This window comes from Lampetra fluviatilis, unplaced genomic scaffold, assembly GCF_964198595.1.
Source record: "Lampetra fluviatilis unplaced genomic scaffold, kcLamFluv1.1 SCAFFOLD_757, whole genome shotgun sequence".
Lineage (NCBI taxonomy): Eukaryota > Metazoa > Chordata > Hyperoartia > Petromyzontiformes > Petromyzontidae > Lampetra > Lampetra fluviatilis.
In genome coordinates, this window is record NW_027621289.1 from 1 (window position 1) to 25,302 (window position 25,302).

Below are 25,302 nucleotides of genomic sequence, written 5' to 3' on the forward strand. Positions count from 1 at the left end.
GGTTGTGGTTGTTGTGGTTGCGGTGCTGGTTGTGGTGATGGTTGTGGTGGTTGTGGTGGTTGTGGTGGTTGTGGTGGTTGTGGTGGTGGTTGTGGTGGTGGTAGTGGTTGTTGTGGTGGTTGTGATGGTTGTGGTGGTGGTTGTGGTGGTGGTTGTGGTTACTAGGGTGGTGGTGGTTGTGGTGGTTGCTAGGGCGGTGCTTGTGGTTACTAGGGCGATGGTCGCGGTTGCTAAAGGAGCGGGGGGCGGGGGGCAGGGCGGTCATCATCGTCATGGCGACGGTCACCCAGGGCGACGGTTTCCATCGGAGGGCGTGGCCAGGGGGGGGGAAGGGGGGGGTGGGTGTGTGTTACCATGGCGACGGCCGGGTCCACGATCCTCATGACGACCTGGGCCTGTAGCAGCGCGTAGGAGAGCTGCGGGTTCTGACGCAGCATCGCGCGCGCGTCACGTGGGTTGTTCTGTGTGCACAGCTGGGGGGAGGGGCGGGGGGGGAGGGGGGGGAGGGGCGGGGGGGGAGGGGCGGGGGGGAGAGGGGAGGGGTCAGGGGGTCAGGGGGGTGAGAGGGGAGGGGTGAGGGGGGGAGAGCTGCGGGTTCTGACGCAGCATCGCGCGCGCGTCACGTGGGTTGTTCTGTGTGCACAGCTGGGGGAGGGGCGGGGGGGGAGGGGTGAGGGGGGTGAGGGGGGAGGGGTGAGGGGGGTGAGGGGGGAGGGGTGAGGGGGGAGGGGAGAGGGGGGGAGGGGAGAGGGGGGTGAGGGGGGAGGGGTGAGGGGGGTGAGGGGGGAGGGGTGAGGGGGGTGAGGGGGAGGGGTGAGGGGGGAGGGGTGAGGGGGGTGAGGGGGGAGGGGAGAGGGGGGTGAGGGGGGAGGGGTGAGGGGGGTGAGGGGGGAGGGGTGAGGGGGGTGAGGGGTGAGGGGGGTGAGGGGGGAGGGGTGAGGGGGGTGAGGGGGGAGGGGTGAGGGGGGTGAGGGGGGAGGGGTAAGGGGGGTGAGGGGGGAGGGGAGAGGGGGGTGAGGGGTGAGGGGGGTGAGGGGGGAGGGGTGAGGGGGGTGAGGGGGGAGGGGTGAGGGGGGTGAGGGGGGAGGGGTGAGGGGGGTGAGGGGGGAGGGGTGAGGGGGGTGAGGGGGGAGGGGTGAGGGGGGGTGAGGGGGGAGGGGTGAGGGGGGTGAGGGGGGAGGGGTGAGGGGGGTGAGGGGGGAGGGGGGTGAGGGGGGAGGGGTGAGGGGGGTGAGGGGGGAGGGGTGAGGGGGGAGGGGAGAGGGGGGGAGGGGAGAGGGGGGTGAGGGGGGAGGGGTGAGGGGGGTGAGGGGGGAGGGGTGAGGGGGGTGAGGGGGGAGGGGTGAGGGGGGTGAGGGGGGAGGGGTGAGGGGGGTGAGGGGGGAGGGGTGAGGGGGGTGAGGGGGGAGGGGTAAGGGGGGTGAGGGGGGAGGGGAGAGGGGGGTGAGGGGTGAGGGGGGTGAGGGGGGAGGGGTGAGGGGGGTGAGGGGGGAGGGGTGAGGGGGGTGAGGGGGGAGGGGTGAGGGGGGGTGAGGGGGGAGGGGTGAGGGGGGTGAGGGGGGAGGGGTGAGGGGGGTGAGGGGGGAGGGGTGAGGGGGGTGAGGGGTGAGGGGGGTGAGGGGGGAGGGGGGTGAGGGGGGAGGGGTGAGGGGGGTGAGGGGGGAGGGGAGAGGGGGGTGAGGGGGGAGGGGTGAGGGGGGTGAGGGGGGAGGGGTGAGGGGGGTGAGGGGGGAGGGGTGAGGGGGGTGAGGGGGGAGGGGAGAGGGGGGTGAGGGGGGAGGGGAGAGGGGGGTGAGGGGGGAGGGGCGGGGGGTGAGGGGGGTGAGGGGGGAGGGGTGAGGGGGGTGAGGGGGGAGGGGTGAGGGGGGAGGGGTGAGGGGGGTGAGGGGGGAGGGGTGAGGGGGGTGAGGGGGGAGGGGTGAGGGGGGTGAGGGGGGAGGGGTGAGGGGGGAGGGGTGAGGGGGGTGAGGGGGGAGGGGTGAGGGGGGTGAGGGGGGAGGGGAGAGGGGGGTGAGGGGGGAGGGGCGGGGGGTGAGGGGTGAGGGGGGAGGGGCGGGGGGGGTGAGGGGGGAGGGGTGAAAGGGGGGGGGTGAGAGGGGGGGAGGAGGGGTAGTAGTAGTAGTAGTAATAGTACTATTTGTAGTTGTAGTAATAGTACTATTTGTAGCAGTGGTACTATTTGTAATAGTACTGGTACTATTAGTAGTAGTAGTAATAGTACTATTAGTAGTAGTACTATTACTAATAGTACCGGTACTATAGTAGTAGTACCGGTACTATAGTAGTAGTACCGGTACTATAGTAGTAGTACCGGTACTATAGTAGTAGTACCGGTACTATAGTAGTAGTACCGGTACTATAGTAGTAGTACCGGTACTATAGTAGTAGTACCGGTACTATAGTAGTAGTACCGGTACTATAGTAGTAGTACCGGTACTATTAGTAGTAGTACCGGTACTATAGTAGTAGTACTGGTACTATAGTAGTAGTACCGGTACTATTAGTAGTAGTACCGGTACTATAGTAGTAGTACTGGTACTATAGTAGTAGTACCGGTACTATAGTAGTAGTACCGGTACTATAGTAGTAGTACCGGTACTATAGTAGTAGTACTGGTACTATAGTAGTAGTACCGGTACTATTAGTAGTAGTACCGGTACTATAGTAGTAGTACTGGTACTATAGTAGTAGTACCGGTACTATTAGTAGTAGTACCGGTACTATAGTAGTAGTACTGGTACTATAGTAGTAGTACCGGTACTATAGTAGTAGTACCGGTACTATAGTAGTAGTACCGGTACTATAGTAGTAGTACTGGTACTATAGTAGTAGTACCGGTACTATTAGTAGTAGTACCGGTACTATAGTAGTAGTACTGGTACTATAGTAGTAGTACCGGTACTATTAGTAGTAGTACCGGTACTATAGTAGTAGTACTGGTACTATAGTAGTAGTACTGGTACTATAGTAGTAGTACCGGTACTATAGTAGTAGTGGGGGTATCTACCTTCATCTGCTTCATCAGCTCGTACATTTGCTCTGCGGGCAAACTCGCCACAGCGCGGCTGATGGACTCAGGTGCTCCCTCCGGCATCTACAACAACAACCACCACAACCACAACAACAACAACCACTACAACAACAATAACCACAACAACAACCACAACCACTACAACAACCACAACAACCACAACAACCACAACCACCACAACAACCACAACAACCACCACTACAACCACAACAATCACTACAACCACAACCACTACAACAACCACTACAGCAACAACAACCACCACCACAACAACCACTACAACAACAACCACTACAACAGCAACAACAACCACCACTACAACCACAACCACCACAACAACCACCACAACCACAATAACCACCACCACAACCATCAGCAACACAACTACAACCACTACAACCACCACAACCACCACCACCACAACCACCTTCAATTGCATAAACAACCATAGTGAGTGAGTGGGTGAGTGTGTGAGTGGGTGAGTGTGTGGTGAGTGAGTGTGTGAGTGGGTGAGTGTGTGAGTGAGTGTGCGGTGAGTGAGTGGTGAGTGAGTGGTGAGTGTATGAGTGGTGAGTGAGTGGTGAGTGGTGAGTGGTAAGTGAGTGTGTGAGTGTTGAGTGAGTGGTGGGTGAGTGGTGAGTGAGTGGTGGGTGAGTGCTGAGTGAGTGGTGAGTGAGTAAGTGAGTGGTGAGTGAGTGGTGAGTGGTAAGTGAGTGTGTGAGTGTTGAGTGAGTGGTGGGTGAGTGGTGAGTGAGTGGTGGGTGAGTGGTGAGTGAGTGGTGAGTGAGTAAGTGAGTGGTGAGTGAGTGAGTGGTGAGTGAGTGTATGAGTGGTGAGTGAGTGAGTGGTGAGTGAGTGTGTGTGTGAGTGTGTGAGTGAGTGTGTGTGTGAGTGTGTGAGTGAGTGTGTGGTGAGTGGGTGAGTGAGTGGTGAGTGAGCGAGTGGTGAGTGTGTGAGTGAGTATATGAGTGTGTGAGTGGGTGAGTGCATGAGTGAGTGGGTGAGTGGGTGAGTACATGAGTGAGTGGGTGAGTGAGTGGGTGAGTGGGTGAGTGAGTGGTGAGTGAGTGGGTGAGTGTGTGAGTGTGTGGTGAGTGAGTGGGTGAGTGGTGAGTGAGCGAGTGAGTGGGTGAGTGAGTGTGTGGTGAGTGAGTGGGTGAGTGGTGAGTGAGCGAGTGAGTGGGTGAGTGAGTGTGTGGTGAGTGAGTGTGTGAGTGGTGAGTGAGTGAGTGGTGAGTGAGTGTGTGTGAGTGAGTGAGTGTGTGATGAGTGGGTGAGTGAGTGTATGAGTGGTGAGTGAGTGGGTGAGTGGTGAGTGAGTGGTGAATAGTAAGTGATTGGTGAGTGTGAGTGGTGAGTGAGTGGTGAGTGAGTGTGTGCTGAGTGGGTGAGTGAGTGTGTGAGTGTGTGAGTGAGTGTGTGCTGAGTGGGTGAGTGAGTGTGTGAGTGTGTGAGTGAGTGTGTAAGTGAGTGTGTGCTGAGTGGGTGAGTGAGTGGTGATTGAGCGAGTGGTGAGTGTGTGAGTGAGTGGTGATTGAGCGAGTGGTGAGTGTGTGAGTGAGTGTATGAGTGTGTGAGTGCATGAGTGAGTGTGTGGTGAGTGAGTGAGTGTGTGTGAGTGGTGAGTGAGTGGGTGAGTGTGTGGTGAGTCAGTGGGTGAGTGAGTGTATGAGTGGTGAGTGAGTGTATGAGTGTGTGAGTGCATGAGTGAGTGTGTGGTGAGTGAGTGAGTGTGTGTGAGTGGTGATTGAGTGAGTGGTGAGTGAGCGAGTGGTGAGTGTGTGAATGAGTGGTGAGTGAGTGGGTGAGTGAGTGGGTGAGTGAGTGGGTGTCTGAGTGTGTGAGTGGGTGAGTGGTGAGTGAGTGGTGAGTGAGCGAGTGGTGAGTGTGTGAGTGAGTGTGTGAGTGCATGAGTGAGTGTGTGCTGAGTGAGTGGGTGAGTGAGTGTGTGTGAGTGGTGAGTGAGTGGGTGAGTGTGTGGTGAGTCAGTGGGTGAGTGAGTGTATGAGTGGTGAGTGAGTGAGTGGTGAATGAGTGGTGATTGAGTGAGTGGTGAGTGAGCGAGTGGTGAGTGTGTGAATGAGTGGTGAGTGAGTGGGTGAGTGAGTGGGTGAGTGAGTGGGTGTCTGAGTGTGTGAGTGGGTGAGTGGTGAGTGAGTGGTGAGTGAGCGAGTGGTGAGTGTGTGAGTGAGTGTGTGAGTGCATGAGTGAGTGTGTGCTGAGTGAGTGGGTGAGTGAGTGTGTGTGAGTGGTGAGTGAGTGGGTGAGTGTGTGGTGAGTCAGTGGGTGAGTGAGTGTATGAGTGGTGAGTGAGTGGTGAATGAGTGGTGATTGAGTGAGTGGTGAGTGAGTGGTGAGTGAGCGAGTGGTGAGTGGTGAGTGAGTGGTGATTGGATGAGTGTGTGAGTGGTGAATAGTAAGTGATTGGTGTGTAGTGAGTGGTGAGTGGGTGAGTGGGCGAGTGGGTGAGTGGTGATTGGATGAGTGTGTGAGTGGTGAATAGTAAGTGATTGGTGTGTAGTGAGTGGTGAGTGGGTGAGTGGGCGAGTGGGTGAGTGGTGAGTGAGTGGTGAGTGAGCGAGTGGTGAGTGTGTGAGTGAGTGTATGAGTGTGTGAGTGCATGAGTGAGTGTGTGGTGAGTGAGTGGGTGAGTGTGTGTGAGTGGTGAGTGAGTGGGTGAGTGTGTGGTGAGTCAGTGGGTGAGTGAGTGTATGAGTGGTGAGTGAGTGAGTGAGTGGTGAATGAGTGGTGATTGAGTGAGTGGTGAGTGGTGAGTGAGCGAGTGGTGAGTGTGTGAGTGGTGAGTGAGTGAGTGGTGATTGGGTGAGTGTGTGAGTGGTGAATAGTAAGTGATTGGTGTGTAGTGAGTGGGTGAGTGGGTGAGTGGGTGAGTGAGTGGTGAGTGAGCGAGTGGTGAGTGTGTGAGTGAGTGGTGAGTGAGTGAGTGGTGAGTGAGTGGTGAGTGAGTGAGTGGTGAGTGAGTGGTGAGTGAGTGTGTGTGAGTGGTGAGTGACCCAAACCAGCGCCCCCCCCCCCACACCCCCCCCCACACCCCCCACACCCCCCACACACCCCCCTCCCCCCACACCCCCCACACCCCCCACACACCCCCCCTCCCCCCACATCCATCGAGCAGTGGATCGAGCACCCACCTTGTACAGTCCGCACTGTACCAGTGGCGTCGTGCTGAGGAGGGAAATGAAACAAATCAAATCTACGACAGTCGCCTCATTCGCGATGCACGCAGATTCGTCACCAGCCCTCATATTAAATGTTTATTTTATTAAACAAATGATTGTTTGATTCGATTAATGTTCGCGCCATCGTCGATGTTTCGTCGACGGCGTTGATTGTGATTTTTTTCCTCATTGTCGCCGCCTCGCTTTGGGTGCGAGCGCGAAACGTCAAAGTTGAATTTGCGTGGTCGGGCGAATCTGTAGGGCGGCGAAAGTTGGTGTCAATGTCCGCGTTGCCGCTGACCAATGGGAGAGGCCGAATGCAGTGGTTGGGGGCGGGGCGAAAGGAAGAGGGGTTTACGTACTGAAATCGATTCTTCGTTTGCACAGTTAAATGCTTATCGATCCGAGCATCTGATTCTCCCAATGTAATCAATGGTTTCGATTTGCTATCAAATCGCAATCAGGCGCAACGTTAACCCGATTCGTCAGATTGCAAAAAAAAAATCTCAAGGACATCACCGCCCGAAAATTAACCCCAATTGCCAATCGATTTTAAAATCGATTCTCGTTCCCTCAACAGATTCCATAATCACTTAATCGAATACCGCACGTGTTGTCAACTGCGAGTAAAGCTTCGCTATTCCAAAACGCCCTGAGGGCACACTCAACCTGTTTAGCGTTGCACACGCCCAGCGTTAACTATGCCTCCAGGGCGACATGCGAATTTATTTCGTTTCCCCCACACACCCGCCCCCCGCCCCTCCACCAACCGCCTTTAAGTGCAGGAAGTGAAACAGATTTGGACATTTGGAGCCGGAGACAGGCGGACAGAGACAATCTCGCAGAGACACGGAGACAACGGCGGAGACACGCAGACAACGACGGAGACAACCACGACGGCGGCGGGGAGACACCCGGGGCCTCGGTCTGCGCGCGGACCTCGTTCTCGTTGCAATTTGGGGCGTGAGGCCTAGGTCGCCTCGGACAGCCTCGGCCTCGCCTGGATTCGCGCCCGGCTAAAGCGAGGGAGAGCGGGGGGGGGGGGAGTGGGCGGCGGGGGTGTGGGTGTCTCACTGCCCGCGTCTACCGTTTCGCCTGCAGTGTCTCCCCCCGTGTCTCCCCCCGTGTCTCCCCCCCGTGTCTCCCCCCACTACACACACTAAACACACACCACTGACACTACACACACTAAACACACACCACTGACACTACACACACTACACACACACACCACTGACACTACACACACACACCACCACCACTGCACCCATCACTCACACACACCACTTACACACCACCACACCACTTACACACCACTACTAAACACCACACCACTGACACACTACACACACACACCACTGACACTACACACACTACACACACACCACCACACCACTACACACACACCACTGACACTACACACACACCACCACACCACTACACACACACCACCACTATACACCACTCACACACACACCACCACTATACACCACACCACTGACACACACACTACACACACACCACCACTACACACACACACCGCCACTACACACACTACACACACCACTGACACTACACACACCACTGACACTACACACACTACACACTACACACACTACACACACCACACACACTACACACACACACCACCACTACACACCACTGACACACACACACACACCACTACTAAACACCACACACACACCACCACACCACTACACACACACCACCACTATACACCACTCACACACACACACCACCACTACACACCACACCACTGACACACACACTACACACCACACCACTGACACTACACACACTACACACACACCACTACACACACACCACCACACCACTCACACACACACCACCACTATACACCACACCACTGACACACACACTACACACACACCACCACTACACACACACACCGCCACTACACACACTACACACACCACTGACACTACACACACCACTGACACTACACACACTACACACTACACACACTACACACACCACACACACCACCACTACACACCACTGACACACACACACCACTACTAAACACCACACACACACCACCACTACACACCACACCACTACACACACCACCACTACACACCACACCACTACACACACACACTACACACACACTACACACACACTACACACACACACACCACTGACACACACTACACACACACACACCACTGACACACACTACACACACACACCACTGACACACACTACACACACACACACCACTGACACACACTACACACACACCACTGACACACACTACACACACACACCACTGACACACACTACACACACACCCGGCCATGAAGGACTGTGAGTACAGCCAAATCGCCCAGGGCTGCCCGGCCACTCCACCACCACGTGACCCACCACGTGACTCACCACCACGGAGGAGCAGGAGGAGGAGGAAGTGGGAAGTGTTCCCGGGAAAGAATCGCTTCGCCTGCGACGGGCGGATCATGACTTCTCGCCAGAGCGGCGTGTTCTACCTCACCCTGGGACTCATCACCGGCACCAGCGGGCTCTTCTTCGCGTTCGAGTGCGTGGTGGTTTGTTGTTGTTGTGTCTTGTGTGTGACTGAGTGAGTGGCTGACTGAGTGAGTGGCTGACTGAGTGAGTGGCTGACTGAGTGAGTGGCTGACTGACTGAGTGGCTGACTGACTGAGTGGCTGACTGACTGAGTGAGTGACTTCTCGCCAGAGCGGCGTGTTCTACCTCACCCTGGGACTCATCACCGGCACCAGCGGGCTCTTCTTCGCGTTCGAGTGCGTGGTGGTTTGTTGTTGTGTCTTGTGTGTGACTGAGTGAGTGGCTGACTGAGTGGCTGACTGAGTGAGTGACTGACTGAGTGAGTGAGTGAGTGGCTGACTGACTGAGTGAGTGAGTGGTTGACTGAGTGAGTGAGTGGTTGACTGAGTGAGTGAGTGGTTGACTGAGTGAGTGAGTGGCTGACTGAGTGAGTGAGTGGCTGACTGACTGAGTGAGTGGCTGACTGACTGAGTGAGTGGCTGACTGACTGAGTGAGTGAGTGGCTGACTGAGTGAGTGAGTGGCTGACTGAGTGAGTGAGTGGCTGACTGAGTGACTGACTGAGTGAGTGAGTGACTGACTGACTGAGTGAGTGAGTGAGTGAGTGACTGACTGAGTGAGTGACTGACTGACTGACTGACTGAGTGAGTGACTTCTCGCCAGAGCGGCGTGTTCTACCTCACCCTGGGACTCATCACCGGCACCAGCGGGCTCTTCTTCGCGTTCGAGTGCGTGGTGGGATGTTGTTGATGTTGTTGTGGTATCTTCCCAGCTGACCCTGTGTGTGGAGATGTGAGTGAGTGAGTGAGTGGCTGAGTGAGTGAGTGAGTGGCTGAGTGAGTGAGTGAGTGGCTGAGTGAGTGAGTGAGTGGCTGAGTGAGTGAGTGAGTGGCTGAGTGAGTGAGTGAGTGGCTGAGTGAGTGAGTGAGTGGCTGAGTGAGTGAGTGGCTGAGTGAGTGAGTGAGTGGCTGAGTGAGTGAGTGGCTGAGTGAGTGAGTGGCTGAGTGAGTGGGTGGCTGAGTGTGTGAGTGGGTGGCTGAGTGTGTGAGTGGCTGATTGAGTGGCTGACTGAGTGGCTGACTGAGTGGCTGGCTGACTGAGTGGCTGGCTGACTGAGTGGCTGGCTGACTGAGTGGCTGGCTGACTGAGTGGCTGGCTGACTGAGTGGCTGGCTGACTGAGTGGCTGGCTGACTGAGTGGCTGGCTGACTGAGTGGCTGGCTGACTGAGTGGCTGGCTGACTGAGTGGCTGGCTGACTGAGTGGCTGGCTGACTGAGTGGCTGGCTGACTGAGTGGCTGGCTGACTGAGTGGCTGGCTGACTGAGTGGCTGGCTGACTGAGTGGCTGGCTGACTGAGTGGCTGGCTGACTGAGTGGCTGGCTGACTGAGTGGCTGGCTGACTGAGTGGCTGGCTGACTGAGTGGCTGGCTGACTGAGTGGCTGGCTGACTGAGTGGCTGGCTGACTGAGTGGCTGGCTGACTGAGTGGCTGGCTGACTGAGTGGCTGGCTGACTGAGTGGCTGGCTGACTGAGTGGCTGGCTGACTGAGTGGCTGGCTGACTGAGTGGCTGGCTGACTGAGTGGCTGGCTGACTGAGTGGCTGGCTGACTGAGTGGCTGGCTGACTGAGTGGCTGGCTGACTGAGTGGCTGGCTGACTGAGTGGCTGGCTGACTGAGTGGCTGGCTGACTGAGTGGCTGGCTGACTGAGTGGCTGGCTGGCTGAGTGGCTGGCTGGCTGAGTGGCTGGCTGGCTGAGTGGCTGGCTGGCTGAGTGGCTGGCTGGCTGAGTGGCTGGCTGGCTGAGTGGCTGGCTGGCTGAGTGGCTGGCTGGCTGAGTGGCTGGCTGGCTGAGTGGCTGGCTGGCTGAGTGGCTGGCTGGCTGAGTGGCTGGCTGAGTGGCTGGCTGAGTGGCTGGCTGAGTGGCTGGCTGAGTGGCTGGCTGAGTGGCTGGCTGAGTGGCTGGCTGAGTGGCTGGCTGAGTGGCTGGCTGAGTGGCTGGCTGAGTGGCTGGCTGAGTGGCTGGCTGAGTGGCTGGCTGAGTGGCTGGCTGAGTGGCTGGCTGAGTGGCTGGCTGAGTGGCTGGCTGAGTGGCTGGCTGAGTGGCTGGCTGAGTGGCTGGCTGAGTGGCTGGCTGAGTGGCTGGCTGAGTGGCTGGCTGAGTGGCTGGCTGAGTGGCTGGCTGAGTGGCTGGCTGAGTGGCTGGCTGAGTGGCTGGCTGAGTGGCTGGCTGAGTGGCTGGCTGAGTGGCTGGCTGAGTGGCTGGCTGAGTGGCTGGCTGAGTGGCTGGCTGAGTGGCTGGCTGAGTGGCTGGCTGAGTGGCTGGCTGAGTGGCTGGCTGAGTGGCTGGCTGAGTGGCGTGTTCTACCTCACCCTGGGACTCATCACCGGCACCAGCGGGCTCTTCTTCGAGTGCGTGGTGGGATGTTGTTGATGTTGTGGTATGTGGAGGAGTGAGTGACTGGCTGACTGACTGACTGAGTGAGTGGCTGACTGAGTGGCTGACTGAGTGAGTGAGTGAGTGACTGACCGAGTGAGTGACTGACTGAGTGAGTGGCTGACTGACTGAGTGGCTGACTGGGTGAGGTGAGTGAGTGGCTGAGTGACCGAGTGGTTGTTGATGATGTTGTTGTTTCTCCAGCTGCCCCTATTTCTGTGTGACGCTGTCTCCTGCTGTGCCCGCCTGCGGCTGCGTTCTCGTCACGGTGGTGCTGCTGGCGCTGCTGTTGATGCTGATGTTGATGATGATGATGTTGTTGTTGTTGTTGTTGATGATGTTGTTTCCCCAGCTGCCCCTACCTGTGCGTGGCGCTCTCCCCTGCTGTGCCCGCCTGCGGCTGCCTGCTGCTCACGGTGGTGCTGCTGGCGCTGCTGCTGCTGTTGTTGTTGTTGATGTTGATGATGTTGATGTTGTTGTTGTTTCCCCAGCTGCCCCTACCTGTGTGTGACGCTGTCCCCTGCTGTGCCCGCCTGCGGCTGCGTTCTCGTCACCGTGGTGCTGCTGGCGCTGCTGCGCACGGCGCTCACCGACCCGGGGGTCGTGCCCAGAGCACCTCCTGGGGGCCTGGAGGGCGGCGGAGACACCCTCGGTCAGCGGGGGGGTCAGGGAGGGGTCAGGGTCAGGGGGGGGGGGTCAGGGGGGGGAGGGAGGGGGGGGGTGAGGGGGGGTACCCATGGGCTTCTGGTGGTGTGTGTGTGTCTGTGTGTCTCTGTGTGTGTCTGTGTGTGTCTGTGTGTGTGTGTGTGTGTCTGTCTGTGTGTGTCTGTGTCTGTGTGTGTGTGTCTGTCTGTGTGTCTCTGTCTGTGTCTCTGTGTCTCTGTCTGTGTCTCTCTCTCTGTGTCTCTCTGTCTGTGTCTCTCTGTCTGTGTCTCTCTGTGTCTCTCTGTCTCTCTGTCTGTGTCTCTCTGTCTCTCTGTCTGTGTCTCTCTGTGTCTCTCTGTGTCTCTCTGTCTGTGTCTCTCTGTGTCTCTCTGTCTGTGTCTCTCTGTGTCTCTCTGTCTGTCTCTCTGTGTCTCTCTGTCTCTCTGTCTGTGTCTCTCTCTGTTTCTCTCTGTCTCTCTCTGTCTCTCTGTGTCTCTCTGTGTCTGTCTCTGTGTCTCTGTCTCTGTGTCTCTCTGTCTCTCCACCGTATCCTCTCCCCCCTGTCTCTCTGTGTCTCTCTGTCTCTCTGTGTCTCTGTGTCTCTGTGTCTCTGTCTCCCCCCGTGTAGGTGTCTCTCTGTGTCTCTCTGTGTCTCTCTGTGTCTCTGTAGGTGTCTCCGCGTCCGCAGCGGCGGGCGGTTCGTGCCGCGCCCCGTCGCGCGTCAAGGAGGTCCTCCTCAACGGGCAGCTGGTCCCGCTGCGCTACTGCTACACGTGTCACGCGTTCCGCCCTCCACGCGCCTCGCACTGCAGCGTCTGTGACAACTGTGTGGGTGAGTGGTGAGTGGTGTGATGAACTGTGTGAGTGGTGAGTGAGCGGTGAGCGTGAGTGGTGAGCGTGAGTGGTGAGTGGTGTGATGAACTGTGTGGGTGAGTGGTGAGTGAGTGATGAGTGGTCACGCTGCGCTACTGCTACACGTGTCACGCGTTCCGCCCTCCACGCGCCTCGCACTGCAGCGTCTGTGACAATTGTGTGGGTGAGTGGTGAGCGTGAGTGGTGAGTGGTGAGTGGTGAGCTGAGTGATGAGCTGAGTGGGTGAGTCGTGAGCTGAGTGGGTGAGCGTGAGTGGTGAGCGGTGTGATGAACTGTGTGGTGAGTGGCGAGTGGTGAGTGGTGAGCGTGAGTGGTGTGATGAACTGTGTGAATGGTGGGCGGTGAGCGTGAGTGGTGGGCGGTGAGCTGGGCGGTGGGCGGGGTGAGGCGTGTGTGTGGGGGGTGAACTGGGTGGGTGAGTGGGTGACTGCTCTGGTGGTGAGTGTGAGTGGTGGGTGGTGAGCTGAGCTGAGTGAGCGTGTGGTGAGCTGTGTGAGCAGGTGGTGAGTGCGTGAGTGGTGAGCTGAGCTGAGTGAGCGTGTGGTGAGCTGTGTGAGCGGGTGGTGAGTGCGTGAGTGGTGAGCTGAGCTGAGTGAGCGTGTGGTGAGCTGTGTGAGCGTGTGGTGAGTGGTGGGTGGTGAGCTGAGCTGAGTGAGCGGGTGGTGAGCTGAGTGAGCGTGTGGTGAGCTGAGTGAGCGTGTGGTGAGCTGAGTGAGCGTGTGGTGAGCTGAGTGAGCGTGTGGTGAGCTGAGTGAGCGTGTGGTGAGCTGAGTGAGCGTGTGGTGAGCTGAGTGAGCGTGTGGTGAGCTGAGTGAGCGTGTGGTGAGCTGAGTGAGCGTGTGGTGAGCTGAGTGAGCGTGTGGTGAGCTGAGTGAGCGTGTGGTGAGCTGAGTGAGCGTGTGGTGAGCTGTGTGAGCGTGTGGTGAGCTGTGTGAGCGTGTGGTGAGCTGTGTGAGCGTGTGGTGAGCTGAGTGAGCGTGTGGTGAGCTGAGTGAGCGTGTGGTGAGCTGAGTGAGCGTGTGGTGAGCTGAGTGAGCGTGTGGTGAGCTGAGTGAGCGTGTGGTGAGCTGTGTGAGCGTGTGGTGAGCTGAGTGAGCGTGTGGTGAGCTGAGTGAGCGTGTGGTGAGCTGAGTGAGCGTGTGGTGAGCTGAGTGAGCGTGTGGTGAGCTGTGTGAGCGTGTGGTGAGCTGCGTGAGCGTGTGGTGAGCTGCGTGAGCGTGTGGTGAGCTGTGTGAGCGTGTGGTGAGCTGCGTGAGCGTGTGGTGAGCTGAGTGAGCGTGTGGTGAGCTGAGTGAGCGTGTGGTGAGCTGAGTGAGCGTGTGGTGAGCTGCGTGAGCGTGTGGTGAGCTGAGTGAGCGTGTGGTGAGCTGTGTGAGCGTGTGGTGAGCTGAGTGAGCGTGTGGTGAGCTGAGTGAGCGTGTGGTGAGCTGAGTGAGCGTGTGGTGAGCTGAGTGAGCGTGTGGTGAGTGCGTGAGTGGTGAGTGGTGTGATGAACTGTGTGGGTGAGTGGTGAGTGAGTGGTGAGCTGAGTGGTGAGTGCGTGAGTGGTGAGCGTTTCTCTCTCCCCTCTCTCCCCAGAGCGCTTTGACCACCACTGTCCGTGGGTGGGCAACTGTGTGGGGGTGAGGAACTACCGCTCGTTCTTCCTGTTCCTCACCTCCCTCTCGCTGCTCACCCTCTACATCTTCAGCTTCACGCTCACCCACCTGGTGCTCCGTGAGTCGCACGCTCGCTCGCTCACCCGCACGCTCGCTCACCCGCACGCTCGCACGCTCCATCGCTCACTCGCTCACCCGCACGCTCGCACACTCGCTCACCCGCACGCTCGCTCACCCGCACGCTCGCACACTCCATCGCTCACTTCGCTCACCCGCACGCTCGCACACTCGCTCGCCCACACGCTCGCACGCTCGCTCGCACGCTCGCTCGCTCGCACACTCCCTCGCTCCCTCGCTAACCTGCACGCTCGCTCACTCCCTCGCTCGCCCCGCACACTCGCTCACTCCCTCGCTCGCTCGCTAACCTGCACGCTCGCTCACCCGCACGCTCGCACACTCCCTCGCTCGCTCACCCGCACACTCCCTAGCTCGCTCGCACGCTCGCTCGCCCGCACGCTCGCTCACTCGCTCGCTCACCCGCTCGCTCACCCACTTACCCACTCATCCACTCGCTCACTGGTTAATGATTTTGTTGTGGTGGTGGTTTTGGTGGTGGTGGTTAACGTGGTGGTGGTGGTGGTGGTGGTTGTTGTGGTTGTGGTTTCCTGCAGGATCCAGGCGCGCTGGGTTCGTGTCGGCATTGAAAGAATCTCCGGCCAGATATCCTGACTCAGTCACTCACTCAGCCAGCTAGTCACTCAGTCAGTCACTCACTCACTCAGTCACTCACTCAGCCACTCACTCACTCACTCACTCAGCCACTCACTCACTCATTCAGCCACTCACTCACTCATTCAGCCACTCACTCACTCACCAGCCACTCACTCAGCCACTCACTCTGTGAGCCACTCACTCACTCAGCCACTCACTCACTCAGCCACTCACTCACTCAGCCACTCACTCACTCAGCCACCCACTCACTCAGCCACCCACCCACTCACTCACCCACTCACTCACCCACCCACCCACTCACTCACCCACTCGCTCACCCACCCACTCGCTCACCCACCCACTCGCTCACCCACCCACTCACTCACCCACTCACTCACCCACTCACTCACTCACCCACTCTGTGAGCCACTCACCCACGCTGTGAGCCACCCCTTGACTCAGCTGCTCACCGCTGTGGAGCTGCTCGTCTGCTTCTTGTCGGTGTGGTCCGTCCTGGGCCTGTCGGGGTTCCACACGTACCTCGTGATGGTCAACCAGACCACCAATGAGGATGTGAGTCACTCACTCACTCACTCACTGTGTCACTCACTCACTCACTGTGTCACTCACGTACCTCGTGATGGTCAACCAGACCACCAACGAGGATGTGAGTCACTCACTCACTCACTCACTGTGTCACTCACTCACTCACTGTGTCACTCACGTACCTCGTGATGGTCAACCAGACCACCAACGAGGATGTGAGTCACTCACTCACTCACTCACTGTGTCACTCACTCACTCACTGTGTCACTCACTGTGTCACTCACTCACTCACTGTGTCACTCACTCACTCACTGTGTCACTCACGTACCTCGTGATGGTCAACCAGACCACCAATGAGGATGTGAGTCACTCACTCACTCACTCACTGTGTCACTCACTCACTCACTGTGTCACTCACTCACTCACTGTGTCACTCACGTACCTCGTGATGGTCAACCAGACCACCAACGAGGATGTGAGACACTCACTCACTCACTCACTGTGTCACTCACTCACTGTGTCACACACGTACCTCGTGATGGTCAACCAGACCACCAACGAGGATGTGAGACACTCACTCACTCACTCACTGTGTCACTCACTCACTGTGTCACACACGTACCTCGTGATGGTCAACCAGACCACCAACGAGGATGTGAGACACTCACTCACTCACTCACTGTGTCACTCACTCACTCACTGTGTCACTCACGTACCTCGTGATGGTCAACCAGACCACCAACGAGGATGTGAGACACTCACTCACTCACTGTGTCACTCACTCACTCACTGTGTCACTCACTCACTCACTGTGTCACTCACGTACCTCGTGATGGTCAACCAGACCACCAACGAGGATGTGAGACACTCACTCACTCACTCACTGTGTCACTCACTCACTGTGTCACTCACGTACCTCGTGATGGTCAACCAGACCACCAACGAGGATGTGAGACACTCACTCACTCACTGTGTCACTCACTCACTCAGTCACTCACTGTGTCACTCACGTACCTCGTGATGGTCAACCAGACCACCAACGAGGATGTGAGACACTCACTCACTCACTCACTGTGTCACTCACTCACTCACTGTGTCACTCACTCACTCACTGTGTCACACACGTACCTCGTGATGGTCAACCAGACCACCAACGAGGATGTGAGACACTCACTCACTCACTCACTGTGTCACTCACTCACTCACTGTGTCACTCACGTACCTCGTGATGGTCAACCAGACCACCAACGAGGATGTGAGACACTCACTCACTCACTCACTGTGTCACTCACTCACTCACTGTGTCACTCACGTACCTCGTGATGGTCAACCAGACCACCAACGAGGATGTGAGTCACTCACTCACTCACTCACTGTGTCACTCACTCACTCACTCACTGTGTCACTCACTCACTGTGTCACACACGTACCTCGTGATGGTCAACCAGACCACCAACGAGGATGTGAGACACTCACTGTGTCACTCACTGTGTCACTCACTGTGTCACTCACTGTGTCACTCACTGTGTCACTCACTGTGTCACTCACTGTGTCACTCACTGTGTCACTCACTGTGTCACTCACTGTGTCACTCACTGTGTCACACGTACCTCGTGATGGTCAACCAGACCACCAACGAGGATGTGAGACACTCACTGTGTCACTCACTGTGTCACTCACTGTGTCACTCACTGTGTCACTCACTGTGTCACTCACTGTGTCACTCACTGTGTCACTCACTCACTCACTCACTGTGTCACTCACTGTGTCACTCACTGTGTCACTCACTGTGTCACTCACTGTGTCACTCACTGTGTCACACGTACCTCGTGATGGTCAACCAGACCACCAACGAGGATGTGAGACACTCACTCACTCACTGTGTCACTCACTGTGTCACTCACTGTCACTCACTGTGTCACTCACTGTGTCACTCACTGTGTCACACGTACCTCGTGATGGTCAACCAGACCACCAATGAGGATGTGAGACACTCACTCACTCACTCACTGTGTCACTCACTCACTCACTGTGTCACTCACTCAGTCACTGTGTCACTCACTCACTCACTCACTGTGTCACTCACTCACTCACTGTGTCACTCACTCACTGTGTCACTCACTCACTGTGTCACACACGTACCTCGTGATGGTCAACCAGACCACCAACGAGGATGTGAGACACTCACTCACTGTGTCACTCAGTCACTCACTCACTGTGTCACTCAGTCACTCACTCACTGTGTCACTCACTGTGTCACTCACTCACTGTGTCACTCACTCACTGTGCCACTCACTCACTGTGTCACTCACTCACTGTGTCACTCACTGTGTCACTCACTGTCACACACGTACCTCGTGATGGTCAACCAGACCACCAATGAGGATGTGAGACACTCACTCAGTCACTCACTCACTCAGTCACTCACTCACTGTGTCACTCACTGTGTCACTCACTCAGTCACTCACTCACTCACTGTGTCACTCACTCACTGTGTCACTCACTGTGTCACTCACTCACTGTGTCACTCACTCACTGTGTCACTCACTGTGTCACACTCACTGTGTCACACACTGTGTCACTCACTGTGTCACTCACTGTGTCACTCACTCACTCACTCACTGTGTCACTCACTGTGTCACTCACTGTGTCACTCACTGTGTCACTCACTGTGTCACTCACTGTGTCACACGTACCTCGTGATGGTCAACCAGACCACCAACGAGGATGTGAGACACTCACTCACTCACTGTGTCACTCACTGTGTCACTCACTGTCACTCACTGTGTCACTCACTGTGTCACTCACTGTGTCACACGTACCTCGTGATGGTCAACCAGACCACCAATGAGGATGTGAGACACTCACTCACTCACTCACTGTGTCACTCACTCACTCACTGTGTCACTCACTCAGTCACTGTGTCACTCACTCACTCACTCACTCACTGTGTCACTCACTCACTCACTGTGTCACTCACTCACTGTGTCACTCACTCACTGTGTCACACACGTACCTCGTGATGGTCAACCAGACCACCAACGAGGATGTGAGACACTCACTCACTGTGTCACTCAGTCACTCACTCACTGTGTCACTCAGTCACTCACTCACTGTGTCACTCACTGTGTCACTCACTCACTGTGTCACTCACTCACTGTGCCACTCACTCACTGTGTCACTCACTGTGTCACTCACTGTCACACACGTACCTCGTGATGGTCAACCAGACCACCAATGAGGATGTGAGACACTCACTCAGTCACTCACTCACTCAGTCACTCACTCACTGTGTCACTCACTGTGTCACTCACTCAGTCACTCACTCACTCACTGTGTCACTCACTCACTGTGTCACTCACTGTGTCACTCACTCACTGTGTCACTCACTCACTGTGTCACTCACTGTGTCACACTCACTGTGTCACACACGTACCTCGTGATGGTCAACCAGACCACCAATGAGGATGTGACTCACTCACTCACTGTGTCACTCAGTCACTGTGTCACTCAGTCACTGTGTCACTCAGTCACTGTGTCACTCAGTCACTCACTCACTCAGTCACTCACTCACTCACTCACTGTGTCACTCACTCACTCACTGTGTCACTCACTGTGTCACTCACTGTGTCACACACGTACCTCGTGATGGTCAACCAGACCACCAATGAGGATGTGAGTCACTCACTCAGTCACTCACTCACTCACTGTGTCACTCACTCACTGTGTCACTCACTCACTGTGTCACTCACTCACTGTGTCACTCACTCAGTCACTCACTCACTCACTGTGTCACTCACTGTGTCACTCAGTCACTGTGTCACTCACTGTGTCACTCACTCACTGTGTCACTCACTCACTGTGTCACTCACTCACTGTGTCACTCACTCACTGTGTCACTCACTCACTCACTCACTGTGTCACTCACTCACTCACTGTGTCACTCACTGTGTCACTCAGTCACTGTCACTCACTCACTGTGTCACTCACTCACTGTGTCACTCACTCAGTCACTCACTGTGTCACTCACTCACTGTCACTCACTCAGTGTGTCACTCACTCACTCAGTCACTCACTCACTCACTGTGTCACTCACTGTGTCACTCACTCACTGTGTCACTCACTCACTCAGTCACTCACTCACTGTGTCACTCACTGTGTCACTCACTCACTGTGTCACTCACTCACTGTGTCACTCACTTAGTCACTCACTGTGTCACTCACTCACTGTGTCACTCACTCACTGTGTCACTCACTGTGTCACTCACTCACTCAGTCACTCACTGTGTCACTCACTGTGTCACTCACTCACTGTGTCACTCACTTAGTCACTCACTGTGTCACTCACTCACTGTGTCACTCACTCACTGTGTCACTCACTGTGTCACTCACTCACTCAGTCACTCACTGTGTCACTCACTGTGTCACTCACTCACTCATTGTGTCACTCACTGTGTCACTCACTGTCACTCACTGTGTCACTCACTGTGTCACTCACTGTCACTCACTGTGTCACTCACTCAGTCACTCACTGTCACTCACTCACTGTCACTCACTCATTGTGTCACTCACTGTGTCACTCACTCACTCAGTCACTCACTGTGTCACTCACTCACTGTGTCACTCACTCACTCACTGTGTCACTCACTGTCACTCACTGTGTCACTCACTGTCACTCACTGTGTCACTCACTGTCACTCACTGTGTCACTCACTCAGTCACTCACTGTGTCACTCACTCACTCATTGTGTCACTCACTGTGTCACTCACTGTCACTCACTGTGTCACTCACTCACTGTCACTCACTCACTCATTGTGTCACTCACTGTGTCACTCACTCACTCACTGTGTCACTCACTGTCACTCACTGTGTCACTCACTGTGTCACTCACTCAGTCACTCACTGTCACTCACTCACTGTGTCACTCACTCACTCATTCTGTCACTCACTGTGTCACTCACTCACTCACTGTGTCACTCACTGTCACTCACTGTGTCACTCACTCACTCATTGTGTCACTCACTGTGTCACTCACTCACTCACTGTGTCACTCACTGTCACTCACTGTCACTCACTGTGTCACTCACTCAGTCACTCACTCACTGTGTCACTCACTCACTCATTGTGTCACTCACTGTGTCACTCACTGTCACTCACTGTGTCACTCACTCACTGTGTCACTCACTCACTGTGTCACTCACTCACTCACTGTCACTCACTCGGTCACTCACTGTCACTCGCTCAGTCACTCGTTCAGTCACTCACTCAGTCACTCACTCACTGTGTCACTCACTATGTCACTCGCTCACTCACTGTGTCACTCACTATGTCACTCACTCACTCGGTCACTCACTGTGTCACTCGCTCAGTCACTCGTTCAGTCACTCACTCACTCACTCACTCGGTCACTCACTGTGTCACTCGCTCAGTCACTCGTTCAGTCACTCGCTCACTCGCTCACTCGCTCAGTCACTCGTTCAGTCACTCGTTCAGTCACTCACTCAGTCACTCACTCACTGTGTCACTCACTATGTCACTCACTGTCACTCACTGTGTCACTCGCTCAGTCACTCACTCACTCACTCGGTCACTCACTGTGTCACTCGCTCAGTCACTCGTTCAGTCACTCACTCACTCACTCACTCGGTCACTCACTGTGTCACTCGCTCAGTCACTCGTTCAGTCACTCGCTCACTCGCTCACTCGCTCAGTCACTCGTTCAGTCACTCGTTCAGTCACTCACTCAGTCACTCACTCACTGTGTCACTCACTATGTCACTCACTGTCACTCACTGTGTCACTCGCTCAGTCACTCACTCACTCACTCGGTCACTCACTGTGTCACTCGCTCAGTCACTCGTTCAGTCACTCACTCACTCACTCACTCGGTCACTCACTGTGTCACTCGCTCAGTCACTCGTTCAGTCACTCGCTCACTCGCTCACTTCGCTCAGTCACTCGTTCAGTCACTCGTTCAGTCACTCACTCAGTCACTCACTCACTGTGTCACTCACTATGTCACTCGCTCACTCACTGTGTCACTCACTATGTCACTCACTGTCACTCACTGTGTCACTCGCTCAGTCACTCACTCACTCACTCGGTCACTCGCTCAGTCACTCGTTCAGTCACTCGTTCAGTCACTCGCTCACTTCGCTCGCTCACTCGCTCACTCGCTCAGTCACTCGTTCAGTCACTCGTTCAGTCACTCGTTCAGTCACTCGTTCACATCGCTCGCTCACTCGCTCAGTCACTCGCTCAGTCACTCGTTCAGTCACTCGTTCAGTCACTCGTTCAGTCACTCGTTCAGTCACTCGCTCACTTCGCTCAGTCACTCGCTCAGTCACTCGTTCAGTCACTCGTTCAGTCACTCGTTCAGTCACTCGTTCAGTCACTCGCTCACTCGCTCGCTCACTCGCTCAGTCACTCGCTCAGTCACTCGCTCAGTCACTCGTTCAGTCACTCGTTCAGTCACTCGTTCAGTCACTCACTCACTGTGTCGCTCGCTCACTCGCTCGCTCACTCGCTCACTGACTGTCACTCGCTCACTCACTCAGTCACTCACTCAGTCACTCGCTGTGTCACTCGCTCAGTCACTCGTTCAGTCACTCACTCAGTCACTCGCTCGCTCGCTCGCTCGCTCGCTCGCTCACTCACTCACTGACTGTGTCACTCGCTCACTCACTGTGTCACTCACTGTGTCACTCGCTGTGTCACTCACTCACTGTGTCACTCACTCACTCATTGTGTCACTCACTGTGTCACTCACTCACTCACTGTGTCACTCACTGTCACTCACTGTCACTCACTGTGTCACTCACTCACTGTGTCACTCACTCACTCATTGTGTCACTCACTGTGTCACTCACTGTCACTCACTGTGTCACTCACTCACTCAGTCACTCACTGTGTCACTCACTCACTGTGTCACTCACTCACTCACTGTGTCACTCACTGTCACTCACTGTGTCACTCACTGTCACTCACTGTGTCACTCACTGTCACTCACTGTGTCACTCACTCAGTCACTCACTGTGTCACTCACTCAGTCACTCACTGTGTCACTCACTCACTCATTGTGTCACTCACTGTGTCACTCACTGTCACTCACTGTGTCACTCACTCACTCAGTCACTCACTGTGTCACTCACTCACTGTGTCACTCACTCACTCATTGTGTCACTCACTGTGTCACTCACTCACTCACTCACTGTGTCACTCACTGTCACTCACTGTGTCACTCACTGTGTCACTCACTGTGTCACTCACTCAGTCACTCACTGTGTCACTCACTCACTGTCACTCACTCACTCATTCTGTCACTCACTGTGTCACTCACTCACTGTGTCACTCACTGTCACTCACTGTGTCACTCACTCACTGTGTCACTCACTCACTCATTGTGTCACTCACTGTGTCACTCACTCACTCACTGTGTCACTCACTGTCACTCACTGTGTCACTCACTCAGTCACTCACTCACTGTGTCACTCACTCACTCATTGTGTCACTCACTGTGTCACTCACTCACTCACTGTGTCACTCACTGTCACTCACTGTCACTCACTGTGTCACTCACTCAGTCACTCACTCACTGTGTCACTCACTCACTCATTGTGTCACTCACTGTGTCACTCACTCACTGTGTCACTCACTGTCACTCACTGTCACTCACTGTGTCACTCACTCACTGTGTCACTCACTCACTGTCACTCACTCAGTCGCTCACACACTCACTCGGTCACTCACTGTCACTCGCTCAGTCACTCGTTCAGTCACTCACTCAGTCACTCACTCACTGTGTCACTCACTATGTCACTCGCTCACTCACTGTGTCACTCACTATGTCACTCACTGTCACTCACTGTGTCACTCGCTCAGTCACTCACTCACTCGGTCACTCACTGTGTCACTCGCTCAGTCACTCGTTCAGTCACTCGTTCAGTCACTCGCTCACTCGCTCGCTCACTCGCTCAGTCACTCGCTCAGTCACTCGTTCAGTCACTCGTTCAGTCACTCGTTCAGTCACTCGTTCAGTCACTCGCTCACTCGCTCAGTCACTCGCTCAGTCACTCGTTCAGTCACTCGTTCAGTCACTCGTTCAGTCACTCACTCGCTCGCTCACTCGCTCACTGACTGTCACTCGTTCAGTCACTCACTCAGTCACTCACTCACTGTGTCGCTCGCTCACTCGCTCGCTCACTCGCTCACTCACTGACTGTGTCACTCGCTCACTCACTCAGTCACTCGCTGTGTCACTCGCTCAGTCACTCGTTCAGTCACTCACTCACTGTGTTACTCGCTCGCTCGCTCGCTCGCTCACTCACTGACTGTGTCACTCGCTCACTCACTCAGTCACTCGCTGTGTCACTCGCTCAGTCACTCGTTCAGTCACTCACTCAGTCACTCACTCACTGTGTCGCTCGCTCACTCGCTCGCTCACTCGCTCACTCACTGACTGTCACTCGCTCACTCACTCAGTCACTCGCTGTGTCACTCGCTCAGTCACTCGTTCAGTCACTCACTCAGTCACTCACTCGCTCGCTCGCTCGCTCGCTCGCTCACTCACTCACTGACTGTCACTCGCTCACTCACTCAGTCACTCGCTGTGTCACTCGCTCAGTCACTCGTTCAGTCACTCACTCAGTCACTCGCTGTGTCACTCGCTCAGTCACTCGTTCAGTCACTCACTCAGTCACTCACTCGCTCGCTCACTCGCTCGCTCACTCGCTCACTCACTGACTGTCACTCGCTCACTCACTCAGTCACTCGCTGCGTCACTCGCTCAGTCACTCGTTCAGTCACTCACTCAGTCACTCACTCGCTCGCTCGCTCGCTCGCTCACTCACTCACTGACTGTGTCACTCGCTCACTCACTGTGTCACTCACTGTGTCACTCGCTGTGTCATTCGCTCAGTCACTCGTTCAGTCACTCACTCAGTCACTCACTCACTGTGTTACTCGCTCGCTCGCTCGCTCGCTCACTCACTGACTGTGTCACTCGCTCACTCACTCAGTCACTCGCTGTGTCACTCGCTCAGTCACTCGTTCAGTCACTCACTCACTGTGTTACTCGCTCGCTCGCTCGCTCGCTCGCTCACTCACTGACTGTGTCACTCGCTCACTCACTCAGTCACTCGCTGTGTCACTCGCTCAGTCACTCGTTCAGTCACTCACTCAGTCACTCACTCACTGTGTCGCTCGCTCACTCGCTCGCTCACTCGCTCACTCACTGACTGTCACTCGCTCACTCACTCAGTCACTCGCTGTGTCACTCGCTCAGTCACTCGTTCAGTCACTCACTCAGTCACTCACTCGCTCGCTCGCTCGCTCACTCACTCACTGACTGTCACTCGCTCACTCACTCAGTCACTCGCTGTGTCACTCGCTCAGTCACTCGTTCAGTCACTCACTCAGTCACTCGCTGTGTCACTCGCTCAGTCACTCGTTCAGTCACTCACTCAGTCACTCACTCGCTCGCTCACTCGCTCGCTCACTCGCTCACTCACTGACTGTCACTCGCTCACTCACTCAGTCACTCGCTGTGTCACTCGCTCAGTCACTCGTTCAGTCACTCACTCAGTCACTCACTCGCTCGCTCGCTCGCTCGCTCGCTCACTCACTCACTGACTGTCACTCGCTCACTCACTGTGTCACTCACTGTGTCACTCGCTGTGTCACTCGCTCAGTCACTCGTTCAGTCACTCACTCAGTCA

General features: G+C 55.9%; 2 protein-coding genes across 4 annotated transcripts in view; one reads left to right on the forward strand and one right to left on the reverse strand.

Moving 5' to 3' along the window:
- Nucleotides 1-353: 353 nt before the first annotated feature.
- On the reverse strand, nucleotides 354-6,253 carry LOC144955043 (cleavage stimulation factor subunit 2-like; the record flags this gene model as incomplete). The annotated part of the gene is made up of 3 exons (XM_078885384.1): nucleotides 6,184-6,253; nucleotides 3,008-3,094; nucleotides 354-473 (listed from the first exon to the last, which is right to left on the reverse strand). Coding segments are annotated over exons 2-3 (207 nt in total), but the record flags the coding sequence as incomplete, so codon positions are not given.
- A 1,143-nt stretch (nucleotides 6,254-7,396) lies between these two features.
- LOC144955044 (palmitoyltransferase ZDHHC18-B-like) overlaps nucleotides 7,397-25,302 on the forward strand; it is a 29,428-nt gene continuing 11,522 nt past the window's right edge. Inside the window, exons 1-6 of one of the 3 annotated variants that reach the window (XM_078885385.1) lie at nucleotides 7,397-8,788; nucleotides 11,704-11,864; nucleotides 12,528-12,689; nucleotides 14,309-14,446; nucleotides 15,000-15,048; nucleotides 15,510-15,612. In XM_078885385.1, coding sequence (XP_078741511.1) covers nucleotides 8,553-8,788; nucleotides 11,704-11,864; nucleotides 12,528-12,689; nucleotides 14,309-14,446; nucleotides 15,000-15,048; nucleotides 15,510-15,612 — 849 coding nt within the window. In that variant the 5' untranslated portion in view covers nucleotides 7,397-8,552. Of the gene's footprint in view, nucleotides 8,789-11,703; nucleotides 11,865-12,527; nucleotides 12,690-14,308; nucleotides 14,447-14,999; nucleotides 15,049-15,509; nucleotides 15,613-18,598; nucleotides 18,635-19,225; nucleotides 19,261-25,302 lie in introns of those variants that run through there. The other 2 variants (XM_078885388.1, XM_078885386.1) reach the window with 2 other exon arrangements.